Source organism: Crocodylus siamensis, chromosome 10 (genome assembly GCF_052110815.1).
Source record: "Crocodylus siamensis isolate JL-2025a chromosome 10, ASM5211081v1, whole genome shotgun sequence".
NCBI classification, from domain to species: domain Eukaryota; kingdom Metazoa; phylum Chordata; order Crocodylia; family Crocodylidae; genus Crocodylus; species Crocodylus siamensis.
Genome location: NC_143404.1, coordinates 6,707,983 through 6,730,548, shown reverse-complemented (window position 1 = coordinate 6,730,548; position 22,566 = coordinate 6,707,983). Strand labels below are relative to the sequence as shown.

At 42.5% G+C, this 22,566-nt stretch overlaps 1 protein-coding gene across 7 annotated transcripts; it reads right to left on the bottom strand.

Annotated features, from left to right (window-relative positions):
* Nucleotides 1-791: 791 nt before the first annotated feature.
* NME5 (NME/NM23 family member 5) lies at nt 792-22,518 on the bottom strand. Of its 7 annotated transcripts, none has more exons than XM_090020790.1 (9): nt 16,327-22,518; nt 12,954-13,037; nt 11,459-12,401; nt 9,975-10,119; nt 6,299-6,504; nt 5,792-5,892; nt 4,941-5,059; nt 2,589-2,665; nt 792-940 (listed from the first exon to the last, which is right to left on the bottom strand). In XM_090020790.1, the coding sequence occupies exons 4-9, from the start codon at nt 10,101-10,103 to the stop codon at nt 853-855; spliced, it is 720 nt and encodes a 239-aa protein (XP_089876916.1). In that variant the 5' UTR covers nt 10,104-10,119; nt 11,459-12,401; nt 12,954-13,037; nt 16,327-22,518; the 3' UTR covers nt 792-852. The 7 variants fall into 7 exon arrangements, with proteins under 7 accessions (XP_089876916.1, XP_089876918.1, XP_089876915.1 ...); XM_090020792.1 differs by having other exon boundaries at nt 11,459-11,713; XM_090020789.1 differs by lacking the exon at nt 16,327-22,518 and adding an exon at nt 13,179-14,525.
* Between the last annotated feature and the right edge of the window lie 48 nt (nt 22,519-22,566).

Sequence of the window (22,566 nt, the reverse complement as noted above, 5' to 3'; positions counted from 1 at the left end):
GTCCTCACCCCACTAGGCACAGGGGAGGAATACAGGTCCTCTCACCAGGAGAGGATCCAGCCATCTGACCCTACCCTAACCACCATGCAGCACAGGTTTCCAGGGCTGCAGGCTACACTGCCTTGCTTTAAAGTCTTTTGCTTCACCCCCACACCACCTGAGAGCTTGTACCTTAACCCTGCACCCAGCTGTCTGGCTCCCATGGAGGACTGGCCATGAACTCCCTTTTTTCCCCCCCCGAGTCTCACTTTACTAAGCCACCTTCCTCCAGCCTGCAGTGGGGTGACCTTCAGAGAACTAGTTTCTGGTCTTTAAAGCTGCTAACTAGATCAGAGGTGTTCTGGGCTTAAGCGTGTCTGTGAAGGGACGGCACACCATGTAACAACCCATGTATGGGATGAAGATGAGAACTTTTTCAGCTGTGTTCAGGAAGCTAAGATAAAGCCTGTTGGTCAGCAATCTTCTTTACCAATCCAATGAATAACCTGCTGCATCAGATTTCAGAACTAGCCTCTGTCTCCATCAGCTTTACCTTCTACAGATATATGGTAGGAAAATGAGAGAAAGTGTCAGTCACTGCAGTAGAGGTTTGCACTGACACTGACTGCTAGTAGGCTGAGGAACCAGCAGAGATCACAGAAAAGAACTGAAATACGCTTATAATAAACACATCTGTGTAATAACTGGAACAACCTATGTCTTGCATGGATTACAAAAAAGCAGCAAAAGCAGTCCTAAAGAATGGGACTCCTGAATAAGATCAATAACAGACTTGAATCAATCACAGGATCAATAGTGAAAAGGTGGTGTTTATTATCCATGTAAATGCACTTGCTCTTCATACAAAATGATTTACACAATACAGGAAAAACTATGCTGAAATTCAGTGGATTTTGGTTCTTGGAATTTCCAAAGCCAGATGTCATTAAGTCTTTTATTGCTGGAGCAGGAAGTAAAAGAAGAAAAATGTAAAGTGATGGCACATAACAAGGAGACCACATAAGAAAGCAGAGATAACTATTAATGTACAAGATGAATTATTGCAGAATTGTTGCCAATTTTCATGATATTTGGTGCTCTTAAGCTTGAGTTCAGGAGGGAAAAAATGCTTTTTTCTTTCTTTTCTCTACAAAAATATTGGGGAAAAGATTTAAAAAGTGATATCTCATGTGTGAAAACGCAAGCAAGAACCATTTTTTTTTATAGTTATTTTTAAGCCTCTCTTATGAATGGGGTCTGACTCTTTTTTGGACGCTCCGAGTCGGCAATTCTGTTGCATACCAGCGAAGGAAGAAGAAAACAATTAACTTGTGGGTGTTTCACTTTATTTTTAAACAGTCATGTGGTTGGTATGTCCCAAGCATATCAAAGTTTGGGTACGTCAGTAGATGGAAGAAAATACTTAACAGGAAATACTTTATATTCTGAACATGAATGACAAACTCCTTTCAATCAGTTCAATCCCATCCCTACCAACTAACTAAATGCTGCAGCAGATCATTACCAACAGTGATCGAACATAGCGGCATTTAAAAAAAAACCTGGTAACTGCTATGCTCGGTCTATGCAAACCACAGGAGACAGAGTTTGAAGAAAAGCACGCCACCACAATAGTCTGAAACAGGCTCTTCCTGAGAAAAATGCAGTAGTGAAGTATTAGTGCACTTGGAACAACATGGCATAGCTTACTCCCATTTGTAATAACCCATCACTGTTTGGGGAAAAAATAAAGTTCTTTAAAAACAGAGCCATAACATGGACAAAATTAGGACCCAGAATACATCTTTAACATAAATGAAAGCAAAACGTCCCCTCCCACCCCCCAAAAAAACCCCCCTCCTCACTAAGGGGTAGGATTTTAAAGTTTAACGCTCCTTTTTGGATGAGTTGTACTATGATGGTAATGCTTACTTCTGACTTAATGAAATCTTTGGATTTTAATTTATAATCGCTGGACCATTAGCTACCTAGTCCTGAAAGCTGATTTGAACTTCTTTCCTCCAATGAATATTTGACAAGCCCTATCAGACACAAGTGAATCATATTATTTCATCAAGACTGAGCTTGCAACATATAATTGCTGATCAAATCACTGTGCTAAATGGCATATAGTAATTGTTTTGGGGGGTGCATCTAGGCACTTGACTTTATGTTGAGGCAAATGGCTGTTAAACAGGTACTGAAGTGCAAGACTTGATTTCACAATTGTATGAGTGTAGTGTGTTCTTTGGAAAGAACTGTGTGAGTTCTTCAACCTACGTGGAACAGTGAAATTGCTCTCTGAATGTATAGTGGTAAACATTTCCCTCTCTCGGGACAACTAAGCAAAGGGAGAAAAAGGAAATATAACAAAATCTGTCTCTTATCTAACCCAGTAAGTATCGTGTAATATTTAGGAATTAAAAGATCAAGGCTACAAGCAGCAATTACCAGTTTAGTCTATCCAGTGATTACCAGACAGTATACATACATGGTGATATTATAACACCAGCATTTGTTCCATGTAATATTAATGATGCAAAGGACACACAAAAATCATAATAAAATAATGGTGTTTGACAATGTTTCTGTTGAACATGCATCCTTACGGTTCTTCCACAGTCACATCATGCTGTAGTCTGGGTTTATTGGGATTATGTTCAATCAACCAATCAGCGAGCCAAATCTGCAGAAGGAAATGAACATCTGTAAGGTCATATCCTTATAAAAGAAAGCATTTAAATCCTTTTCATTCCAATGTAAATTGAACCTTTTGGTACAGAGACCGTCTTAAAAGGACTCAAAACTGTGTATCTGCGTTCATTGTAAGCCCTTCAAGTGAACTTCGTTTACTACGTTCTCCTCCATCAGTGTTGTTCTTGAGTACTGAGCTGCTAAAACTGAATTCTAGGGGATAAATTTTCACATCAAGGACTATGTCTACATATGCATTTGTATAGGGGCACTTCAGCCCTAACTTAATACTAATAATAATAAGGAGGATTGTATTTAGAAAATGGAGCTACACAGAAAACAGACCCAAGTGCATACAGAAATCAATTATTATTATGTCCACTCTACTAACATTACCAGCTATTCTAATAAACTGGGCCCTCCATATCAAAGCATCACAACCTCTTACACTGTAATTGTCTTCAAATAGTTTACGAATGTCCTTACAAATGTGACATTCTTGTATTTAAGCATCCCATCATGTACCTTTTCTAAAAAACTGTAATGGTATTTTAGCAAAACTGCAGGCAACAGGAATACCCAAATTCTAATCCCATCCATACTCTCACTCTGGCCTGAGGCAAGTTCACCTCTCTGTCTCAAATTCACTATTTCTAAAAAGGAGTTTATAACCCTGTCTTAATTCACAGATGTGTTCATCCTTAACCTGTGGATGTAAAGTGATAAGTGCTAGTCAAGTACTTAGTGTGCTAGGAAGGGGAGAAATTATAGCAACAGAAGGGAAACATAGGCAGCATTTAGTGTCAAATACTAAAAGACTGCTTTGCATCTAGTTTCAGACAAGTAGAATGCCAAGAGTCCTTGTTAGTTATAGGGCAAGCACTAACTGAAACAACTAGAGATTTGAATAGTGATGACAACGTTGAAATGTGTGATCAAAATAGTACAACTGGGAGGAAAGCTTTAAGTATAGAATTTTACAGAAGTGACGAAAGAATAAATATTTCAGGAGAGCCAGAGTCCACGTGAAGAGAACAGTGACAGCAGATGTACAGACAAGATTATTATAAGGCCAAACATAACCATTGTGACCTAATCTGACCTTTTCTATAATAAAAGCTAGAGGATTTTCCCAAATTCATTTGTTAGAATCTGACTATAACCCCTGGAAAAATAGCCAATCTTGATTTTAAAATCGTCAGTGATAGAGAACCTGGCATAAATTGTTTCACTGGCTAATTATCCATCCTGTTAAAAGTCTTCATCTTATTCCTCATCTAAATTGGTTCAACTTTAACTTAGGAAAAAAATGTGTTGTTAGGAGACAAGGAAGTCTTCACAGTTTTTCAGTCTGGGAGAAATGGAAAGGTTTTAGGGGCTGAAACAAAACCTGTTGAGTCAACAGGAGACTTTCCATTGGCATAAATGGAATACGAGTCAAAGGGAGTAATTATAATGGATCTAAAAGCTCATTTAATGAATCTGGCCTTTATAATAGGTTCAATACATCATTAAAGGTGACTAGATTCACAAGAAAATGTAGGAAGGTTTTTTAGAGCCAGCCAAGTTATTCAGCATATATTTTACCCAAAGGGAATGTAGATAATATCACTGGAGGACAGCTTAACAGTCAAGTCAGATGCTAACTAATGCAGATATACCCACATATAACCAAGAGAGGCTCTGGCTCTACTTAAGATAAGCAATTAATTTGATATCACTAATTGCAACAAGTATAAAAATGTAGTCTTTCTATGTTAAGAACAGTTTTAAAAAGGTACCAAAGCTTCAATGCCTATGGCATGCTTTAGCAGTCTCTCAGAAAGCATTTAATTTCACTTGCTACACAGTGGTACCAGAGATGCTTTCTTTCAGATTCTTCTCAGCAACAGTAAATACAGGCAAGTCAGATATCTGACAACATATCACAGCTGCTACTTACCTCTGCTTTCTAGCAGTTGTACATGCAAGGCTCTCCAATAGCTGCTTTCATTGTTAGAAACAGTTTTCATAGCAACTCCCTACAAAGTTGTTACCTCAGACATTATTTCATTTAATGTTTAGTACAACAGGCAAAAAAAGAGGGCTGGTACTCAATTTTTGTAGCTCAAATATTATTCAAGTTAGATCTGCAGATCTAAATCTGTGTAGCTCAGATTGCCTTTTAATCATACCAGAAGAGGACTTTGCTAGAAATACCATCAGGCACCACAGAATAAGCATACTACTGTACCAAGCAAGAAGGCTGTATGACACACAGTACCTACCAAGGGATCCACTGGTTTATGCTTACAAAGGGCAGTGAGGCCAGCTAGTAATGTTGGATTTACGTAGAGGTTCAGGTAATCCTTAGCTGCTTGTCCAACTTGAATTGGTTCCAAAATCACTGGAAAAAGTTTAATTGTTATAAACAATATAGAAAGTGGTAGTTAGCTGTGCAGGTCTGGAGTCACACAGAAGCTTACAGTGTTAAATGATATTCCTTCAAATGTTTGATATATGGTGGATACGTGTTCTTTCTATCTTATTATAAATAACCCTTAGTATGGCTTCTCTACAGGATGCTCACCACAGTTCAGAACAACTGCAATGTGTCGCTCCCAAAAATTATTCTGGAAGGGATGTAGCTCCTGTGCACTAATTCTGCTGTGATTTTGCACTGATATGGGTGGTTGCACCAGGGAAAAGTTACTCTTACAGGTGACTGGAGGAAGAAGAAATAGAACTGTTTCTTGCAGTCATACACACTTCACTGGCTATTTATCAGGGGAAGGGGACTCATCGGGGGCAACATCTTCAATGAATACTCTGTTACCTTTTGGAGAAGGGAGATTCTCAGTTACCTTAAAAGACTGCAAAAGGTAAAGGAGATGTAAAGGTTTACTTGGTATTCTGAAGAAGAAAAATCCATTGTTTCCAGGAGGAAGATATTCTAACAACCTTTTGACTTAAAGATCCACACTAGGTTTTGAGACATGTTTTTAAACGATAAAAATGTTTCCAACTAAACTAGTCCCCATCCTAAACGTTTGGCTGGAGACAAGTAGGAATGGAGAGAAGAACCATATCCTGCCCAAGAACACTTATTATTTACAGTCTACAATCAATAGCATTTTACCTTCAGGAAACATGAACCGAATTTCTCTTTCTGCTGAGGAGAATCTGAGACTGCCATGAACCGCATTCCTCAGATCATCTGTCCCATAGATTGCTCTTAAACTAACACAAGAGAGAAAAGCATTTGGCTAGCAATTGTAAATCTCTTCCAAGTGTCTACATTATCACTCGGATTGTAATAAATACAATACATAGCATGTAATTACCAAAATTCATAGTTTTCTTCTTTTATTTTTTTTCTGTTATAGAACCATTAGGCAGCTTATACTTCAGTACTGTATATGAACCAACAATTTTCTGTGACAGACTACATGTTGTACATTTAAAAATACAGGTGAAAAAAATCTGTATCACACCATTATCTCAAACTGAAAATGAATTATCCCAAATCCATATGCTTTTTGTACAAAAACAATGAAATTCTGACCCAGAGAAGTTAATGGCAAACCCTTTCATTGACTACAGTGAAGCCAAGATTCAAAAGAGGCTCTATTCTGTATTGAGTTACCTGTCAGGGTGTGTTTCCTTAGCTTTTATGCTGTTTGATGGCCCAATTAGCTCCTTCCAGTAGGAGATTGCACAATGTCTGGCAAGAACCATAGCAACTAAAGGTCCAGAACTCATATATGCTGTTAAATTAGGAAAAAACATTTTTCCATATTGGTCTGCGTAAAAGTTGCTACATTGTTCTGGGCTGAGTTGGAGCTTTCGTTTCTATAAAATATAAAATGAAAAAACAGCAATATTTAATAAAAAATGCAAAAGTGCAAAATTTGTGCTTCTTCCAGTACTTACTCTCATTACTCCAGTTCCTAGTATTAGAATATTGATTTAATCATAGAGTTCATAGACAAGTAGGGCTGGAAAGGATGACCTCAAGGGGTCATCTAGTGAGTTCAACCCCGCCTTCTGAGGCAGGAAAGCTTCAAACAGGGATCCAACCTGTGAGCCTGGCATTATTAGCATCACACTCTAACCAATTCAGTTACTGTCTGTACTAAAGGACTCAGAAAAGTGACAGAGAAGCATTGCAGGATCTCATGTTTGTCTCTTAGGATATGTCTATAAAATAACTAGAGGTGTGATGGCAGCAAGAGCATGGATACCAGTGCTAGCTTTAAGCTAGCTAACAAAGGTACCAACAGCAGTGAAATGCAGCAGCATGGACTTCAGCAAAGGGCAGTGACTCAAGTACCTGCTCAGTACCCCAGGCAAGCCCTGTATAGCACCTGCTACAATCTATGCTGCTGCTTCTTTAGTTATAGGGTAAAAGCTAACACAGGTATCACTAGCTATGCTAGAGTCACACCTTCAGCTGCTCTGCAACAAATCTTTAGTAACCCGGACATCAGGTCTGAGAGGTGTAGAAGTAAAAACTGCAAACTCACCCTGGGCTCTGATAGCCGAGCTCTGCTCTTTCTGGCTCATGCAGTAATAATATTCTGTAGCTGGAAGTTAGGTGCTAATTCTGTTGATGTTATGTAGCTAGAGCAGAACCCGGTTCATTTTCGCAGAAGTGTATTGATTCTACAGTCTTAACAGCAAGAAAAAAGCCTTATTTTTTGCCAGAAAATTAGGCAGACACACATTTGAATGCATGCAAGAACTGGTTATGGGAATAATCACTTGTCTATCCATAAACACAGTATAGCATTTTTTTTAAAATCTAATACATAATACTGATTAGACTGCATATGAGGAGCTGATTGCATTAGCTGTGGTTTATGGTTTAATTGTTCAGCTACCACAATAATTTTTTCTGCACTTTTCCCTTAATTGCAGGCCACTAACTATACAACTGTTCCATGTTTCATGTTTCATTCAAAGTACACATTTTTCAACATAATTATCCAGCTTGAAGGTACCAAGGGCTAAGGCAATAGGTTCACAGATTATCAGTGGGGATAAAGTAACCATTACAGGGAGGAAGCACAATAAATAAGAAGAAAATGTACATTTTTTTAGTCTGATCCTATGAGATATGGAACAAACAGTGCCTGTTAACTTCAATACTGAGGTCAGTGGGCACATCACAGGAAGCTCTAAGGATCTCCTTGCCTTTCCAGCTCTTCAATTTTAGCTTTGTGTTGTCTGATGCACTACATGTATATTAAACATTTTGAAGGAAAAATATTTTCATGAGATACTGAAACGGAAAACTCACAGATGTTCGAGTATAGTTGAGGGGGGAGGCAAACCTAAGGTGAAATGAAGATTTCAAGTCCTTACTTAAAGGCTCCTATAGATTTGCATAGAACACAATCTTGTGCTTGAAACCAACCCTTTTAATAGCTGAACAGTCCAAACAAAAAAAAAAATTACTTGACTGTTAGGCTGTTTCCCCGTGAGAAAAGAATATGTAATAGCTATGAAAGAGTGGCATCTAGTGGCCTATTACTGAAATCCAATAATGACTCAAGAAAGCAGACCAGTGACAGCTAACCTTTACAGCCTGAGTGTTCAATTTGTTATTTCAGAGGACAATGGACGGCCCTCAGTGCTTTAGGAAAGATCTGGGGGGGCACGGGAGATGGGAGGGGGCGGTGTCTGTGTCTGTGTGTCCTGTTGAAGTTGATTCCTACTCTTCCCTCACTGCAGCTCTTGGGACAGCACTGACTTAAGCTCCAAGAAAAACAATTCTGATTTTATTCTGCTTCCTGCAGACTCCAACACCGTGTGAGTGTGTGGGGAGAAAGACAACAGAGCAGCCAGAGTTACTCTTTCATAGATTTCATAGACATCAGGGCTGGAAGGGACCTCGGAAGATCATCGAGTCCAGACCCCTGCCCAAGGGGCAGGAAGTCAGCTAGGATAAACATCCAAATATTTCTTGAGTATCTGGAGCAGGTGCGTGCACCACCTTTGTGAGGAGTCTGGTCCAGGTCTTGGGGGCCTGGACAGTAAAGAAATGCTTCTTTACCTCCCTCCCTTTAATGCAGCCGGTGGCTATGTGCTTTGCAACTTTTGGCAGAGAAGGACAACACCTGTGCAGAATGCTCCTGGATCATATCAGAGCAAACTTTGGTGCTCCTGGTGAACTGCTGGGAGGCTTCTTACCTTTTAGTGATGAAGCTGATTTACATGCTTTTGTTTTGTAGAGGGGGAAGGTATAAACTGCAGATCATAGCTTGGGGAATATATTTTCAATTCATAGTAAAAATACACATTCCCTTTTAACACAGTTTCTTCTGAAGACTACACATGAGAGACTCAAGCAGCATGAACCAGACACCGGGAAGGCAACAACCTGCAATTCCCCTGTAGGTTGGAAGAAGAGTTGTAGTAGGGATGATTTGGAAGGTGACACCAGGAAGTTCCAGGTGCTGGAGGAATTTTGCAATAGCTCCAGGTGCACAATGCACCTCAGAGCTGTAAGCAGCAACACTGAGGACATGAGGCTTCAGATAAAGATCCAAGTTCTCGCTGTCCAAATGGTGTCCCTTTATTATTGCACAGAGCGCTGTGCATGAAAAAATTACTACAGCTAAAGTATGCAATTCAATTCTGATCTGGAACCGAGATGAACGAGGGCAACAATGCTGATTTAAAACTTTTTTTTAGAAAACACACTTACAAAATTGTGAGGTGTGCTGATCAGAAAAGTTGGGATATTTAAACATGCAAGTAGGCAAAGTCACAGACATAAGTGAAAAACTCACTGCCAATTAATGAAATTAAAAAATGTTGGCAAATGCACATTAGCTACTGTAATCTTTAAAAAGGGGCTCCATCTAAATAGTTGCTTGAAACAAAAAACATACCTGCACTTCCTTGTTACTAAATCAGAGTTAAATCTATTGATAAAACCAATGTTTGCCTGCAGTCATCAAGTCAATTAATAAAATCACAGTTACGTCATACATTCTGTTCTACTTCACACAGCAGAAGCAAAATTACTAGCTCATTTATATTTGGATCTTTTGTTTTGCTGCTGGTGGCAGGTGATGTATAATTAAAGCATGCAAACCAATTTTCAGATATTAAGTTTTGTTTGCTATGTTGGCACAAAATTCTGCGTTTGATTTGTGAACTAGGAACATTTTCTATAAAAACCACAGGGATGATAAACATGGAGCATCAGGGTGCATATGCGCGTACAATCTGCTATTTTTAGGTCACTTTTTCTGACACTTCACATCAATACTGACAATACACTGGACCGTTCTCCATGCAGGAACTATTACCTGAACAATGGTAAATCCTGATCTGAGGATTATTTCTTCTATTTCTTCTTCTTTGTCAATGACGTCAGGTTTGATGAGGGCCAGAGTTCTCTCTACATAAATCTGAGGTTCGGGCATTAACATCTGCATCTCTGCTTGTCTCTTACTGCAAAGAGAGTGTGTAATCATAGTTGGGGCTTGTCTACACAGGGTGTAAATTAAGGTGTCATCAGCAACTCTCACTAACTCTGTGCAGATATAATGACCACCAAGGGGCAAGTAGTTTAGTTTACTTTCAAAGAGTGTCCAAACAAGGATTTAGTACGGAGCTGCCAGCATGCTACAAATGTATGTCCTAGCTTATTATACAGTAAGTTCCCTGCGCAGATAAGCCCTTCATATAAGCCCTTAAACTTAGTTTCTTGTTAGCTGAACCTGCAGTTCTTTACGTACCAATATCACAACCTGCTTTGACACGTTGCTCAGAGAATATGAGAGGGAGCGAGTGCTGCCATCACACACAGCAAGGGCCAGACACAAAAATCTTCTGAAAAAAATATCAGACGGTGCTATCTCATGGACGAAAAGACACAGGCTCATTGCAGCCCTTCCAGATAAGCTGGGAAAATTTTGGAGGACTATAATAATGCACATGTGTGCTGAGGGGCAATGGCAGAGGGCAAAATCAAGCCCTAAAACACGAATGCCCCTGCCACATGGTACATGTATCACACAATCACGCAATCAATTTAGTAGTCAAAATGTATTGCATGGTTGTGCGATATATGTACAGCGTAGCAGAGCCCACATGGGCAAAGTCATTATCATGTGGTTAAAAACGATTATTGAGCTATAAAAAAAAATTTAAAAAGCCTACCAGCTATAAAGTTAGTGCTTGAAAACATGTAACAACTCCAGAGCTGGTTTCTATCTAGCTGTAACTTAACTTTGTAGCAAAGCTCTAACACAATCTTCCTTAATGGGGGTCATCTTACTAGTTTTAGAGCTAAAACAATGCAAAATAAAATTGGGCTCAATCCTGCAAAATAAATTCAGGTTCATAATATTTGGTCGGCAACTGGTCCAGGGGAAATCGGAGAAGCAGCGTGCACCCCTGTCTAAAGAACAAGGCTGAGTGCCAAGCAGCACGAGGGACCCGGTGAAGTCCGAGGCCGCGTCCAGATGACCACCGCGGTGAGGCGTATTTGCTGCACTGTCACGCCCCGCACGTTCAGCTGTTCTCTGCGCTGCAGGGAAGCAAAGTAGGGGTGGGATTTTTGTTTTGACCTCCACGCCAAAAATAAAACCCGGAGCAGCGCATGCAGGTCTGGTCAAACCCGGTCCTCCCCACCCCGGGGTGCCTGCGGAGCCACAGACCCGCGCTGGTGTGGAGGGTTTTTGCTAAGCCAGGCAGGGCCAGGATGAATTAAAATAATGACTATATTAAATTGATACACGATTCATTAATAATTTAATTAATAGTATTAATTACGCACAAAACATACCCCCACTCCCGGCCTCACGCACCCGCCCTCAGCAGCGCCCCGCGGTTGCTAAGCGACTCGAGACCGACCCGAGGCCCCGCCCTCTACGGCGGCCGGCGCGGGACGTTCCAAGCCGCCCCCCCTCAGCGCGCGGAGGGGGCGGGGCGCGGGGCGGAGCAGCTGGCGGGTGCGGGTGCAGCGCTGAGCTGCCTGCCCCGGTCCTCGCACGCGCGGCCTCCGGCAGTTTCGGTGTTGATGCTGCACAGCGACTGATCGCTGGGGAAAAATGAACTCAATAAATTAAAAACAAACAAACAAAATCACAGATGCCCCTTTCCTGCCAGCCTGCGTCCAATCCTTTTTGGGGGGGAAGTGTCCCACACTCAGCAGCGATGATTTCCACCCTTTTATTGCACGGTGTAGTGAAACAAAACTTCCTTTTGTTCATTTTTCATTTAAGGGGGGTGGCAGGAGGAGGGTGGTGCAGCCCTTGCGCTGTCTGTGCTACAGGCAAGCGCCGAGACCAGACGCGCCAGGGCAGATGCAAGGGCACCGTCCCCGGGCCAGACACCGGCGTGGGCCTGAAAGAGGCCACATAAAAAGGGGGCTTGAAAATGGTATTTTTCCCCCGTTGTCCCAATAGTACGATCGTTATCTGTGGCAAAGCAGGGCCTGATACTAAAAGTTTGCCCAAGAGTCTAGGTACAGAGCTGACCGTCCTCAGCTGCGGGAAGCTTCCAGGCCACTTCGTGTAGAGCGTGGGCTCCCCTTTCTGAGTCTTAGCAGATTTAACCATCTCATCACGCAGCAAAATGGGCAGTGGCCTGAAGAAACGTCAGCAGGCTGAAACACGGGAGGTGAAGCAGGAAGGATCAAAATGAATGGGGGCTGAGAAACACACGGAGTTGGGGCGGGTGTCTTCAAGCTGTGTTTCTCCACCTGTGGGTCCTCACCCAAAAGTCAGCTGCAAGAATGCATGAAAGGGTTTTTTAAAAGTGGATCAACAGGCTTGAAAAATGGTTTCTCCTTTAAAAAGAAGAAAAATGTGGTAAACTGACTTTGCCTTTGCAGGCTTGCCAGAGTTTCAGCCTACAAAGGGCTGCTTGAGCCCCGCATACCTCATACATACTCCCTTCCCCGCATACCAGCGGGGGCCAAGACCAGTGGATCCAGAGTGAGGGGCGCTGGGTTGGGACTGGCCTTCGAGGTTTACAAATGAGTCCTCGTACAAAAAAAGGTTGAGAACCTCTGCCTTAAAGGACAGGCATCGGTAGCTATTGAGCACGGGAGTTAGGGAGACAGTCTCTGAACCAGAACTTCTTGGCCCTTAAATGCTGGAGGCTGCAAGTGAGAGAGGAACCGTGGGGAAAACCCCTGGTCAGACCCTGTTCTCTCTCCCTGTCAGCATCCGCTCTCTGCCACTAGGTACAGGGGACTTGCCAAAATGAACTTATGGTCCGACCCAGGAAATGGCAATTCTAACGACCTAGCCTTTCCATCCCTCAGCCTTGCCTACCGTATGGATACTGTCTCCTGTTAGACCACGAGATGTCACCGTTGCTCCGCAAAAGTCAGCCAGACCCTGCAGCTTTTGTTGTCCCTGGAAAATAAAATGTCAAAATGGCCGTGAGGTGCCTGCAGTGTGTCTGCCGCCCAGCCCAGCTCATCCGCAATGCCTAGGCAAGCAAGGGTTTGTTTCGCTTTTTACAGGAATGGGTTCTCAAAACGGATCGAAAAAAACCTGCTAAGCTGCTCCCTTTTCAGGTATGAGCATTATGAGACCCCTTCCTAGCGCCTTAAAGTCACTGACTGCATGGAGCATAATCACATAGTTCACCAGGGCAAGCAGGGAGATCTGAACCTGGCCCTTGAAAGGTAACAGAGAGGCAGAAAGTTTTCCAACAGTTTCAGTTTCCAGCCTGAACTGCTTACTTATGTATATACTGTACTTCTCTTCTCTTCCTGTGGCAGGCTGCGCAAGGTATTTCCTGTCCCTAGGCCTATGCAACCTGCCAACTCCAGGGGAGTGGTACATGTGCAGTACGTGGTTTTGTGACACGCCAAATGTTTTAGGACTGTATAAAATGATAACATTAAAACATAAAGTGGAATCCTGGACTGAATGCATTTACTCGTCTTCTATTACACTCCATGCAAGCTATTTTATTATTTTTTTTAAAATGCTGAAATCTGCTGCTACATTTCTTGTCGACCACATGAGAACTAGGTCTCATTTGCCACAGAGTTCTGGCTGCAGAATCCTCACCTTAGTTCGCTAACTTGTTCATGTTCAAGGGTTCTTGTAAAAGGCTAGAAACCAGATAGTTAAAGATATTTAGGCAATTAATGCCTGTGGAAATTAGGGTGAATAAAAAGCTATTTTGGTTGATTTTTAACTTCGAATTAAACATTCTCAAAAAAACCCAACATATTTAGCATTAACATTGAAACAATGGTCCCACATAAAGTATTAAATCCATTTGAATCAAAAGTATAATATTCAGTCTACCTTTGTGGCTGAAGTTTAAAAAACCTCCCACTGAAATGAGGGACTTCATTGATGAAGCAGCCAGAATCTGAGTTTGCAGCAGTCATAAACCATCCTTCAAAGAACTGCACAACTCAGTAGCTCTTTTTACCCATCCAGTTATTGTTGCTGCATGCACAAAGTGGGTACTCACATATGCACAGGAGCAGAATTGGCCACTGGCGTGCACACATGCTCAAACTGTAAGCACAGCTGCATTAACAATGTAAGCATATGTTTATGAATGTGTGAATGCACATTTCCACGGCTACATTCACTCTATTAAATGAATTTCTGTTTGAGAGGGTTCCCATTCTTTCTTCCCCAACTGTCTTTTTCTTCCTATGAGTTTCTTGATCTGCTTCTGACGGCATTTTTCCTTCTCCTGTTGTTGCTTACAGAAGTTTTCTGGAGGGAGGAGGTTATCTAACTTCAGTTTCCCCATTTGGCAATCAGAAAGCTCAGGCAAGTGAAGATTCAGCCAATTACTTTGGGCTTTCTCATGCTGGGTTTCACAAGTCTTAGTAAGATGGACTTAACAAATTTGAAGTGATCCCACACTCCGAGGAAATAAAGAATAATATTTTTCAGTTACTACATAAGCAACTTTTAATAATGTCCAAGAGCGTCCTGTTACTTGAAAAAAAAACAACTAGCCCTACAACATAGTACATTAGCATCATCAGTATATATTATCACTGTGGCACTTGAGAAAACCTCTTTGGTAACTTCAGCTATGATCCACACCCCACTGAACTCAGTGGAAAACCTCCCATTTAGCTTCAGAGGACTTTTGGTCAGGGTCTGACCCGTGAATAAACACTGAAGTTACAATTACAGTATAATGAATGTTGGCTGCAGTTCTGAATTCTTCTCTGGGCATACCTTTGCCGCTCTTCCTTATCTGTTAAGAGGTTTAGCTAGCCTTAGTAGTCTTCTTTATTTTTAGCTGCTTGGAATATATACACACTGAAGGGTTCTGGCTACAGGTGCATTCTGGTAACAAAAGACAAATACACTTTTTTAACCACCAGTATTATTTCAGTGCCGTGTACTGTTGTGCAAATGTGGAAAAATTAATTGGGCATGGTTTGGTTGACTGTTTTTGAAAAGAGTCTGAGGCAAATTTCATTTTATGTGATGGAATAACAGGTGAAAGAAGAACTAAAGGAAGTACAGTGACTAGTGCTAGGGATTACATATTCAGACCATTTCTTCATGCTTGTGTACTGGGCAGATCTACCCACTTTTGGAGGTGAAACACTGAAATAATTTTTATGACTCATTGGTCATAAATCTACCTAAATTAAAAGGCTGCCCCACCTTTTGCCTCTGTTACTGCCACCTCCTCCTTTCTGTTTGTCTGCTTCTCTCTGTCCTGCTGATCCACAGCCCTGACTTGCCCCCAGCATCAGCTTCCTCTGCCTCTTAGTTCACTCAGAAGATGCAAAGCAGCTTGGGTGCAAATCAGCAGACTGATTTCCTCCACAGTTTTTTTTCTCTCCTCCATGTCTGCCATCTCTTAGCTGAATAACTCAACTTCCCATGCCTACAATTCTAGTGGTTTCTTTGGTACTTTTGATTCTGTCCTCACACTTCCCCTTTTCTTTCTGTACAGCAGCTTACCATTTCCTTCTTACTGAAATAATACATGACCTTCCCTCTCCCTGCAGCTCACTTTCCCTACCCCTTCACTTGCACCTGTGACCCCTATCCCACTCCATCACCTTTTTGGCCTTTTGGCTCAGACCAGCCTCTTATGGGCTAAGATCAAGTTGGGGCATCTGAATCCCAAGATCTCCAGGCTTGGGTATGCACGTAGGATGCGTGCTAATGGATTTGGGAGTATCTGAAGTCCCAGGGTGAGGGCCTGGGGTGGAGGGTGCTGGTTGCAGCACCATACATGGCATTTAGAATTATTGACTTCTGCCTGCTCAGCTGATCTGTTTTTTGGAACAGCTGAGTTCTGCTCAATTTATATGATTTGGAACCAATTTGGCTGATTATTTGACCTGGAACATGAAATATATTAATAAAAAAAAATCCCATTCCATTTCCTGATCTCCCACAAGCTACTCTTGTCCCCTCCCTTCTTCTTCTCAGTGTCTCACTTTCTTCTGGCTCTTCCCCATTGTGAAAGTCTCTCCCACCTTAAAAAAAATCCACTTATGCCCATAGGTGCCTCTCCTGCTAATGCCTCTTGCCATCCCCAGCTCAGTAAACCCCTTGTTTATGGCTACTTTTTGGAATGCCTCCCTTTTACTTCCATCCCAGTCCCTCTGCAGCCTGGTTTCTACCCCTTCTGTTCAAATGAAACCCCCTTTTCCCATCTCTAAATTTAGAAACATTTCTCTGTCTTTACCTTGACATGTCAGTCACATTCAGCACCTTCAGCCAGGCTCTTGAAATATTGCCCTTCCTTGGCTTCTGTCTTCTCCTTGTCCTCTTCATCCATTTCTGATAATTTGATCCTTTGGAAGTTTGGAGGATCCTCCACATCTCTCCTACATCTTTCTGTGAGGTCACAAAGGGTTTTCTTCTCCTCTCCTCTCCTCTTCGTAGCTTCACCCATTAAAATAGCCAACTGCTCTCTCTGTGAGCAGTTGTCTAAATTCTAGATCAGGGCTGTACACTGTCCAAGCAGCTAGGGGCCACACACTACGTGGGCCACACTAGCAGGAGCTGTATGTACCAAGGGCCATACTGATGTGAGATATGGGGCCCTGGCATCCTCCTGCTTCACCACATGTGCAAGCAGCAATCCCACCTCAGCTCCCTCCCTGGCTCCAGACTCTCCTGCTGTACGGTGCCACAGGCTTCTCCAGTGCCATGGGCAGCATCTCCCCATCCCTTAGGATGGGAGCAGGAAGCAAGCAGGGGCAAGCAGGTGAATTAGGCTGCAGCACCAGCCAGAATGAAAGTGCGGGTAGTGGCTAGGTGGTAGCCCTGGGACTGCACATTAACTATGTGGCCCATAGGTTACCAGTTGAATGGCCCTGTTTTAGATATTCTCCCTCTGCCAAATCTAAAATTTTGGCCTGCTTCTCTGACATTCCTTTGTGGAGATCTAGCCATCAATCCAAGATCAACATGGCTAACAAGCTCTTAATCTTCCCTCCCATGCCCTTCACCCATCTCCTCTCTCAATCACTGGATGCTGTTATTACCCTACTTTTCACTCCACCTCATAGCGCCAACAGCATTTTCAATTTGGCCCTTGCTCTACTCGGTCTCACAGGCCATACCTAGGTCTTGCACATTTTCTTCTGTGCAGCATCTCTAAGATTGGACCTTTACTCTCCATCCATGCAGTCAAAACACTTTGTCTGGGCTCTCACCAACTTGGAATCATAGAATCAATGAGTGGGAAGGGACCTAGACAGATCATCAAGTCTGACCCCCTGCCATGAGCAGGAAGGAGCACTGGGGATGGGAGGGGTCATAAGACCCCAGCCAGGTGCTTATCCAGTCTCCTCTTGAAGATCTCCAGGGAAGGTGAGAGCACCACCTCTCTGGGAAGCCTATTCCAGGCTCTGGCCACTCTTACAGTGAAGTAGTTCTTCCTAATATCTAACCATAACCTATCTTCCCTCAGCTTGTGGCCATTGTTCCTGGTGACTCCAAGGAGGGCCCTGGTGAACAGACTTTCTCCAAGTCCCTGCTGCTGGCCCGTGATAAGGTTGTAGGCAGCCACAAGATCACCCCTTAGTCTCCTCTTGCGGAGACTGAAGAGATTCAGGTCCCTCAGCCTCTTCTCACAGGGTTGGCCACGGAGGCCCCAAGCCATACGAGTGGCCTCCTCTGGACCCTCTCCAGGTTCTCCATGTCCCTCTTGAAGTGCGGCACCCAGAACTTGTATCTCAATACTACCACTTTCTCTTCTCTAGTCTTGATAAATGAGTGGGGCAAAAGTTCTATTCAAATTACCGTGGGCACATCAATTATCTTCCTAACCCATTGCTCTGACTGTGTCACCCATCTTTCTTTTCAGCTTTCTTTTCGGCAATTATTTTGGGCAGAGGGCCACTTACTGAGTTTTGGCAAGCTATTGAGGACCGTACGATAGGCAGCCAGGTACAGTTAAATATTAATTTTAAATTTTTTTTAGGGGCCCCACGGGCCAGATAGAATGGCCTAGTGGGCTGCATCCGGTCCCCAGGCTGCATTTTGCCCACCCCTGAGCTAGAGGCTCTTTGTTTATCACCTCAGTCATAAGGTACTCACGTCCCATTTCAAGGTCCTTCTTGGTATTCCTGAATCCCAGGATACCTGGTTCCCTTGCCCACATCAGCTATTTGAACACCTTTCTCCTTTTTCCAGGGCTGCCCTCATGTATGGAAAAAGCTCTCCCAAAATATTTGTAAATGTAACTCATTATCCCCCTTCAAATTAAATTTGCCAAAGCAAGCGGATTCAAAGTAAAGAGACAGATATAGTTTACATGTGTTCAACCTTGGAACTTGCAGGCCTGGAAACTGGGTGTGGATAAACTTGTGCCTCTAGAAATGTGCTCTGAATATTTGGCACTGTTAATACCGTTTTCAAAATTAGAACATTGGGTAACAGATTTCAGCTAAAGAAGAAAAGAGCTAAAGTAGCAATGATTGGATAACTTATAAAGAAGCCAGCATTAGAAGTCATACAATCATTGCTACTTTATCACTTGTCTTCCTTTACCTGAAACCTGTGCATCATAGAAGGCCAACTTTGCCATTTACAGTAATACCTTCATCTATGCATAGTCCTAGTAAATTAATGGAACAACTTGCATACTGGTGATATTATTGAACATATTTATTAAAGCTGTACCTGCAGGTCTACCAAGAATGGGGCCTCATGTTCCAAAGGAATGAATAATCACAGTTATTGCCCTGAAGAGCTTCTAAATAGGGAAGACAGACACAGAATGGGAGAAAAAGGAAAATGGGAGAGAGTGAACACTGTGATGTCAGTGAATGGCAAGTTAGCTCCCAGGCTTTTGGGGGCAAGTTTAGTTAACAGTAGAAAGGAAAGGGAAACAGGGCAGGGGAATGTTAGTTCCCAGCCTTTTGGAGGAGAGGAGAGGAGAAGCGAGTAAGAGAAGGAGGTTGCAACCAAAACTTGCATTAAAAGACTGTGGAGGAGGGGTTGGAGCAACCAACCAATCAGCTCTTACTCAAAAGAAGAGTGGCGAAACTGAGCCCAAGACCTCCCAGAGCTATACAGAAATAAAACTCAACTTGGTGTTAATAATAATAATGAAACTAGCAGGATCTGGCAATCGGCATATGAAACCATAGTGAGCTTTTTTTTCAAACAGTAGGTATGTTATGTAAGAAACAACACACGAGGTGGGGTGTGGTTGTTGTGAATACAGGCTGAAGGCCAAAAATCAATTTGCTCCAACAGCCCAGAAGGACTGTCTACAACAACTTGTTCAGTGAGGTCTGATGGTTACAAATAATAAATAATATGGATTCAGGTCCTCTGTGGTGATGACAGTGGAGTTTGTGATGTGGTAAATGTCAGACCCAAAAAGGACTCTGCAAGTCCCCATTATCCTGGAGGCTGTTCTAATTTGTATTACCAGCCACAGGCAGTCAGGGATTGCCAAGATGTGACTGCACGCCTTGCAGTTAGGTCCTTTTTTATAAACACGTGTTTATGGATATACTCTTCATCTGAGTCCCTACAAGTCCTTAGTTTCTTGGCCTGGGCATGGTCCAAGGCCTCTCTATTGTCTCAAATTTTAACCTTAAGGTGCCGGCTGTAGAATTTGTAGTGAAGTGAAAAGTGAGACCTATTTGGATATGAACTAAAAAATGATGTGGAGAAGCCTGAGAGAGTCCAGAGGAGAGCCACGCGCATGATCAGAGGTCAGGAAAACAGATCTTACGATGATAGCTGAGAGACATGGGACTCTTTAGCCTGGAAAAGTACAGGCTCAGGGGTGATCTGATGGCCACCTATAAGTTTATCAAGGGTGACCACCAGGATCTGGGGGAACGTCTGTTCACCAGAGCGCCCCAAGGGATGACGAGGTCGAACGGTCACAAACTCCTGCAAGACCGTTTCAGGCTGGACATAAGGAAGAATTTCTTTACTGTCCGAGCCCCCAAGGTCTGGAGCAGTCTGCCAGCGGAGGTGGTTCAAGCACCTACATTGAACACCTTCAAGAGCAAATTGGATGCTTATCTTGCTGGGATCCTATGACCCCAGCTGACTTCCTGCCCTTTGGGCAGGGGGCTGGACTCGATGATATCCCGAGGTCCCTTGGAGCCCTAATGTCTATGAAATCTATGAAATATTAATATATTAATATCCTATGTGGATAGAACATAATATTCAGGAGTGGGGCAAGCCTGTTCCTAGGGGTGTCAATGTATTTGTATTGTGAAGGTTTTCAACTGTTCTAAGTCTCTGTTTGTGACAAGTGGAAATGTAAAACTAATAAATTAGAAAATACAAACAAACACTATGTCTAAAGATTTAGTGATATACAGAGATAGCATTATAGTTCCCACAGCTGTTGGGTGTATTTCACAAGCTCATAAACTTCAGCTTGTACTATTTAAAATAGCAGTCACCACAAGCAGCAAGACAACTGTGTGGCTAGAAAACATATTCAAAGTAGCGAATTCCTGCAGCATAAGAAGCACCGATTTTTTCACCTGACCTCATAACAATACAAAGGTTTGCTTAAAAGGTCTGCTCCAGGGCCTCAAGCAATAGAATGGCTTTATCGTTTCATATCGTTCCATAGGTTGTAAGGCTGGAAGGGACCTCAGAAGATCATCGGGGCCAGCCCACTGCACCAAGCAGGAAAGATAACTGCTTTAGTGACTTCAAAAAGCACTGGACTGAAGCCTTAAACTCCACATATCATGTCTATTTTACTTTCTGTTTACCGTGACCACAAAATTATTCTGTAATGTCTGCTCTTTTCTTGTTACAAAGAGGAGAAAATCAATCTAATTTTTTCCTCTTGATTTTACTGCATTGCCACCTTTACAAATTAATTTTGTGGAAGGTAAAAAAAATGTTTTAAAGACGATCTGCCCTAGGGCAGCCTGAATTGCAGGTTGGGTTGCTCTACAAGACAACACATCTTCCTAAATTAGAATAGTAGGTGTAGCACCCTAAAGAGAAACATCTCAAAACATCAGGCAGGCACATGGTTTTGCCATTCAGCAACATTTACAAAGAAACTCAGGAATCAGTTGTCACTTTCATTATTATGCCAAGTAGTCTCGATTGGAAAAAAGGAAGTGGTGATACATGCACGGAGGGTTTACTCCAAAGTCAAGCTCCTCCCCCTGAAAAAAGCAGAATGAGATACTAACTACAGCAGATTATGCAGAAGCTCATGATTACCTGAGCTGTTCTGGGCTCTTTAAGCTTGGCTGCATGTCAATGGGTTCAAATTCACCCTTGGTCAGGTTGGACTAAGGCAAAGGCACGTGTTCAGGGCTCTCACTCCCACACGCACGTGATAACATCAGAATCCTATCCATCTATTCACTAGGAGCCTATCTATATCTATATTTTATAGATCTCCTGGTGAATAGATAGATGGATAGGGTTCTGATACATATAGGTCTCTTATATATAGGTCTCCTGGTTGCTAAACTAGCAGATCTAGAAAAATAAACAAACCAGTTTAAGCAAAAAATAAATACACCAGCATACCTTTTACACTTATTTAGTTAAACTAGTACAACACTATGAAAATAAGCTCTCCACCATGAGAGACCTCCGAATCAACAAGATTACTCACACACAGTTACACATTTGACTGAATTTGCAAGGCTGGGGCTTAAATAACAGTCAGCTGTCTCCACTGCTCTAAGAAGTCAGTCCAGGGTGCTACCGAGCAATGAAACATCCACTCATTATCGTTGGTCTGTGCATCACAGCATAGCTTGAGTAGGAAGTCAGATTCTCTTAATTTTTTAATTATGCTCAAGATCCAGTGCCCCGAAAGCTTTACGGTATAACCGTTTCCACAACTCTAGCTACTCTGCAACGTCAAGTTGACAAAAAAACAAAACAAAACCTGAGGTGACAAAGCTAAGGTTCAAAGGCAGACTTGATCATTCTGGTTACTATAAAATGCATACATCACCCCCCATACTTTCCTTTCATATAGAAATAGGGCACTGAAGCAACCATACGTAGCGAAGGCTATACCATTCATCAGTCTTAACGCTGCAAAACCCCTCAGGTTCGGGGCTCTCGTGCTATGCTCCCTTTCCTTGAAAGCTAAAGACACCGTCAACATTTGACGGCTGCCACAACTATCGAAGCACAGTGCTGAGAGTGGCGATTCTTAACCGGGAGCCTTGGGAGCCTTCCTGGGGTGACGCTACACTGATTCAGAAGACAACCCCAGAAGCTTCAAATCAAAAACCAAAGGGGTGAAAACCATCCTGCCCAGTGGAGAACTTCCTGAGCGGTCTTTGCAAAAATAAAATAAATAAAATGGCCTTATTATTTTTCCATAGGTGAAAAAAAGCAAAGGGGGGAGGTCGCACTGGCTCAGACCCCTACAAAAAGCAGGCCCCAACATGACAACCCCCAGAAGGTGCGAAGCTCCCACCAGCCCCAGGCAGAAGGATGAGGC

Bases quoted from the DNA above. Each gene is read 5' to 3' on its own strand.
- NME5 (XM_090020790.1), bottom strand. From the start codon at position 10,103: ATGCAGATGTTAATGCCCGAACCTCAGATTTATGTAGAGAGAACTCTG. The intron at 5,893-6,298 runs GTAACTCAATAC...CTCTTGTGTTAG, and splicing joins AAGGAAACACACCCTGACAG to TTTAAGAGCAATCTATGGGA. The intron at 5,060-5,791 runs GTAAAATGCTAT...AACTTTTTCCAG, and splicing joins TCGGTTCATGTTTCCTGAAG to TGATTTTGGAACCAATTCAA.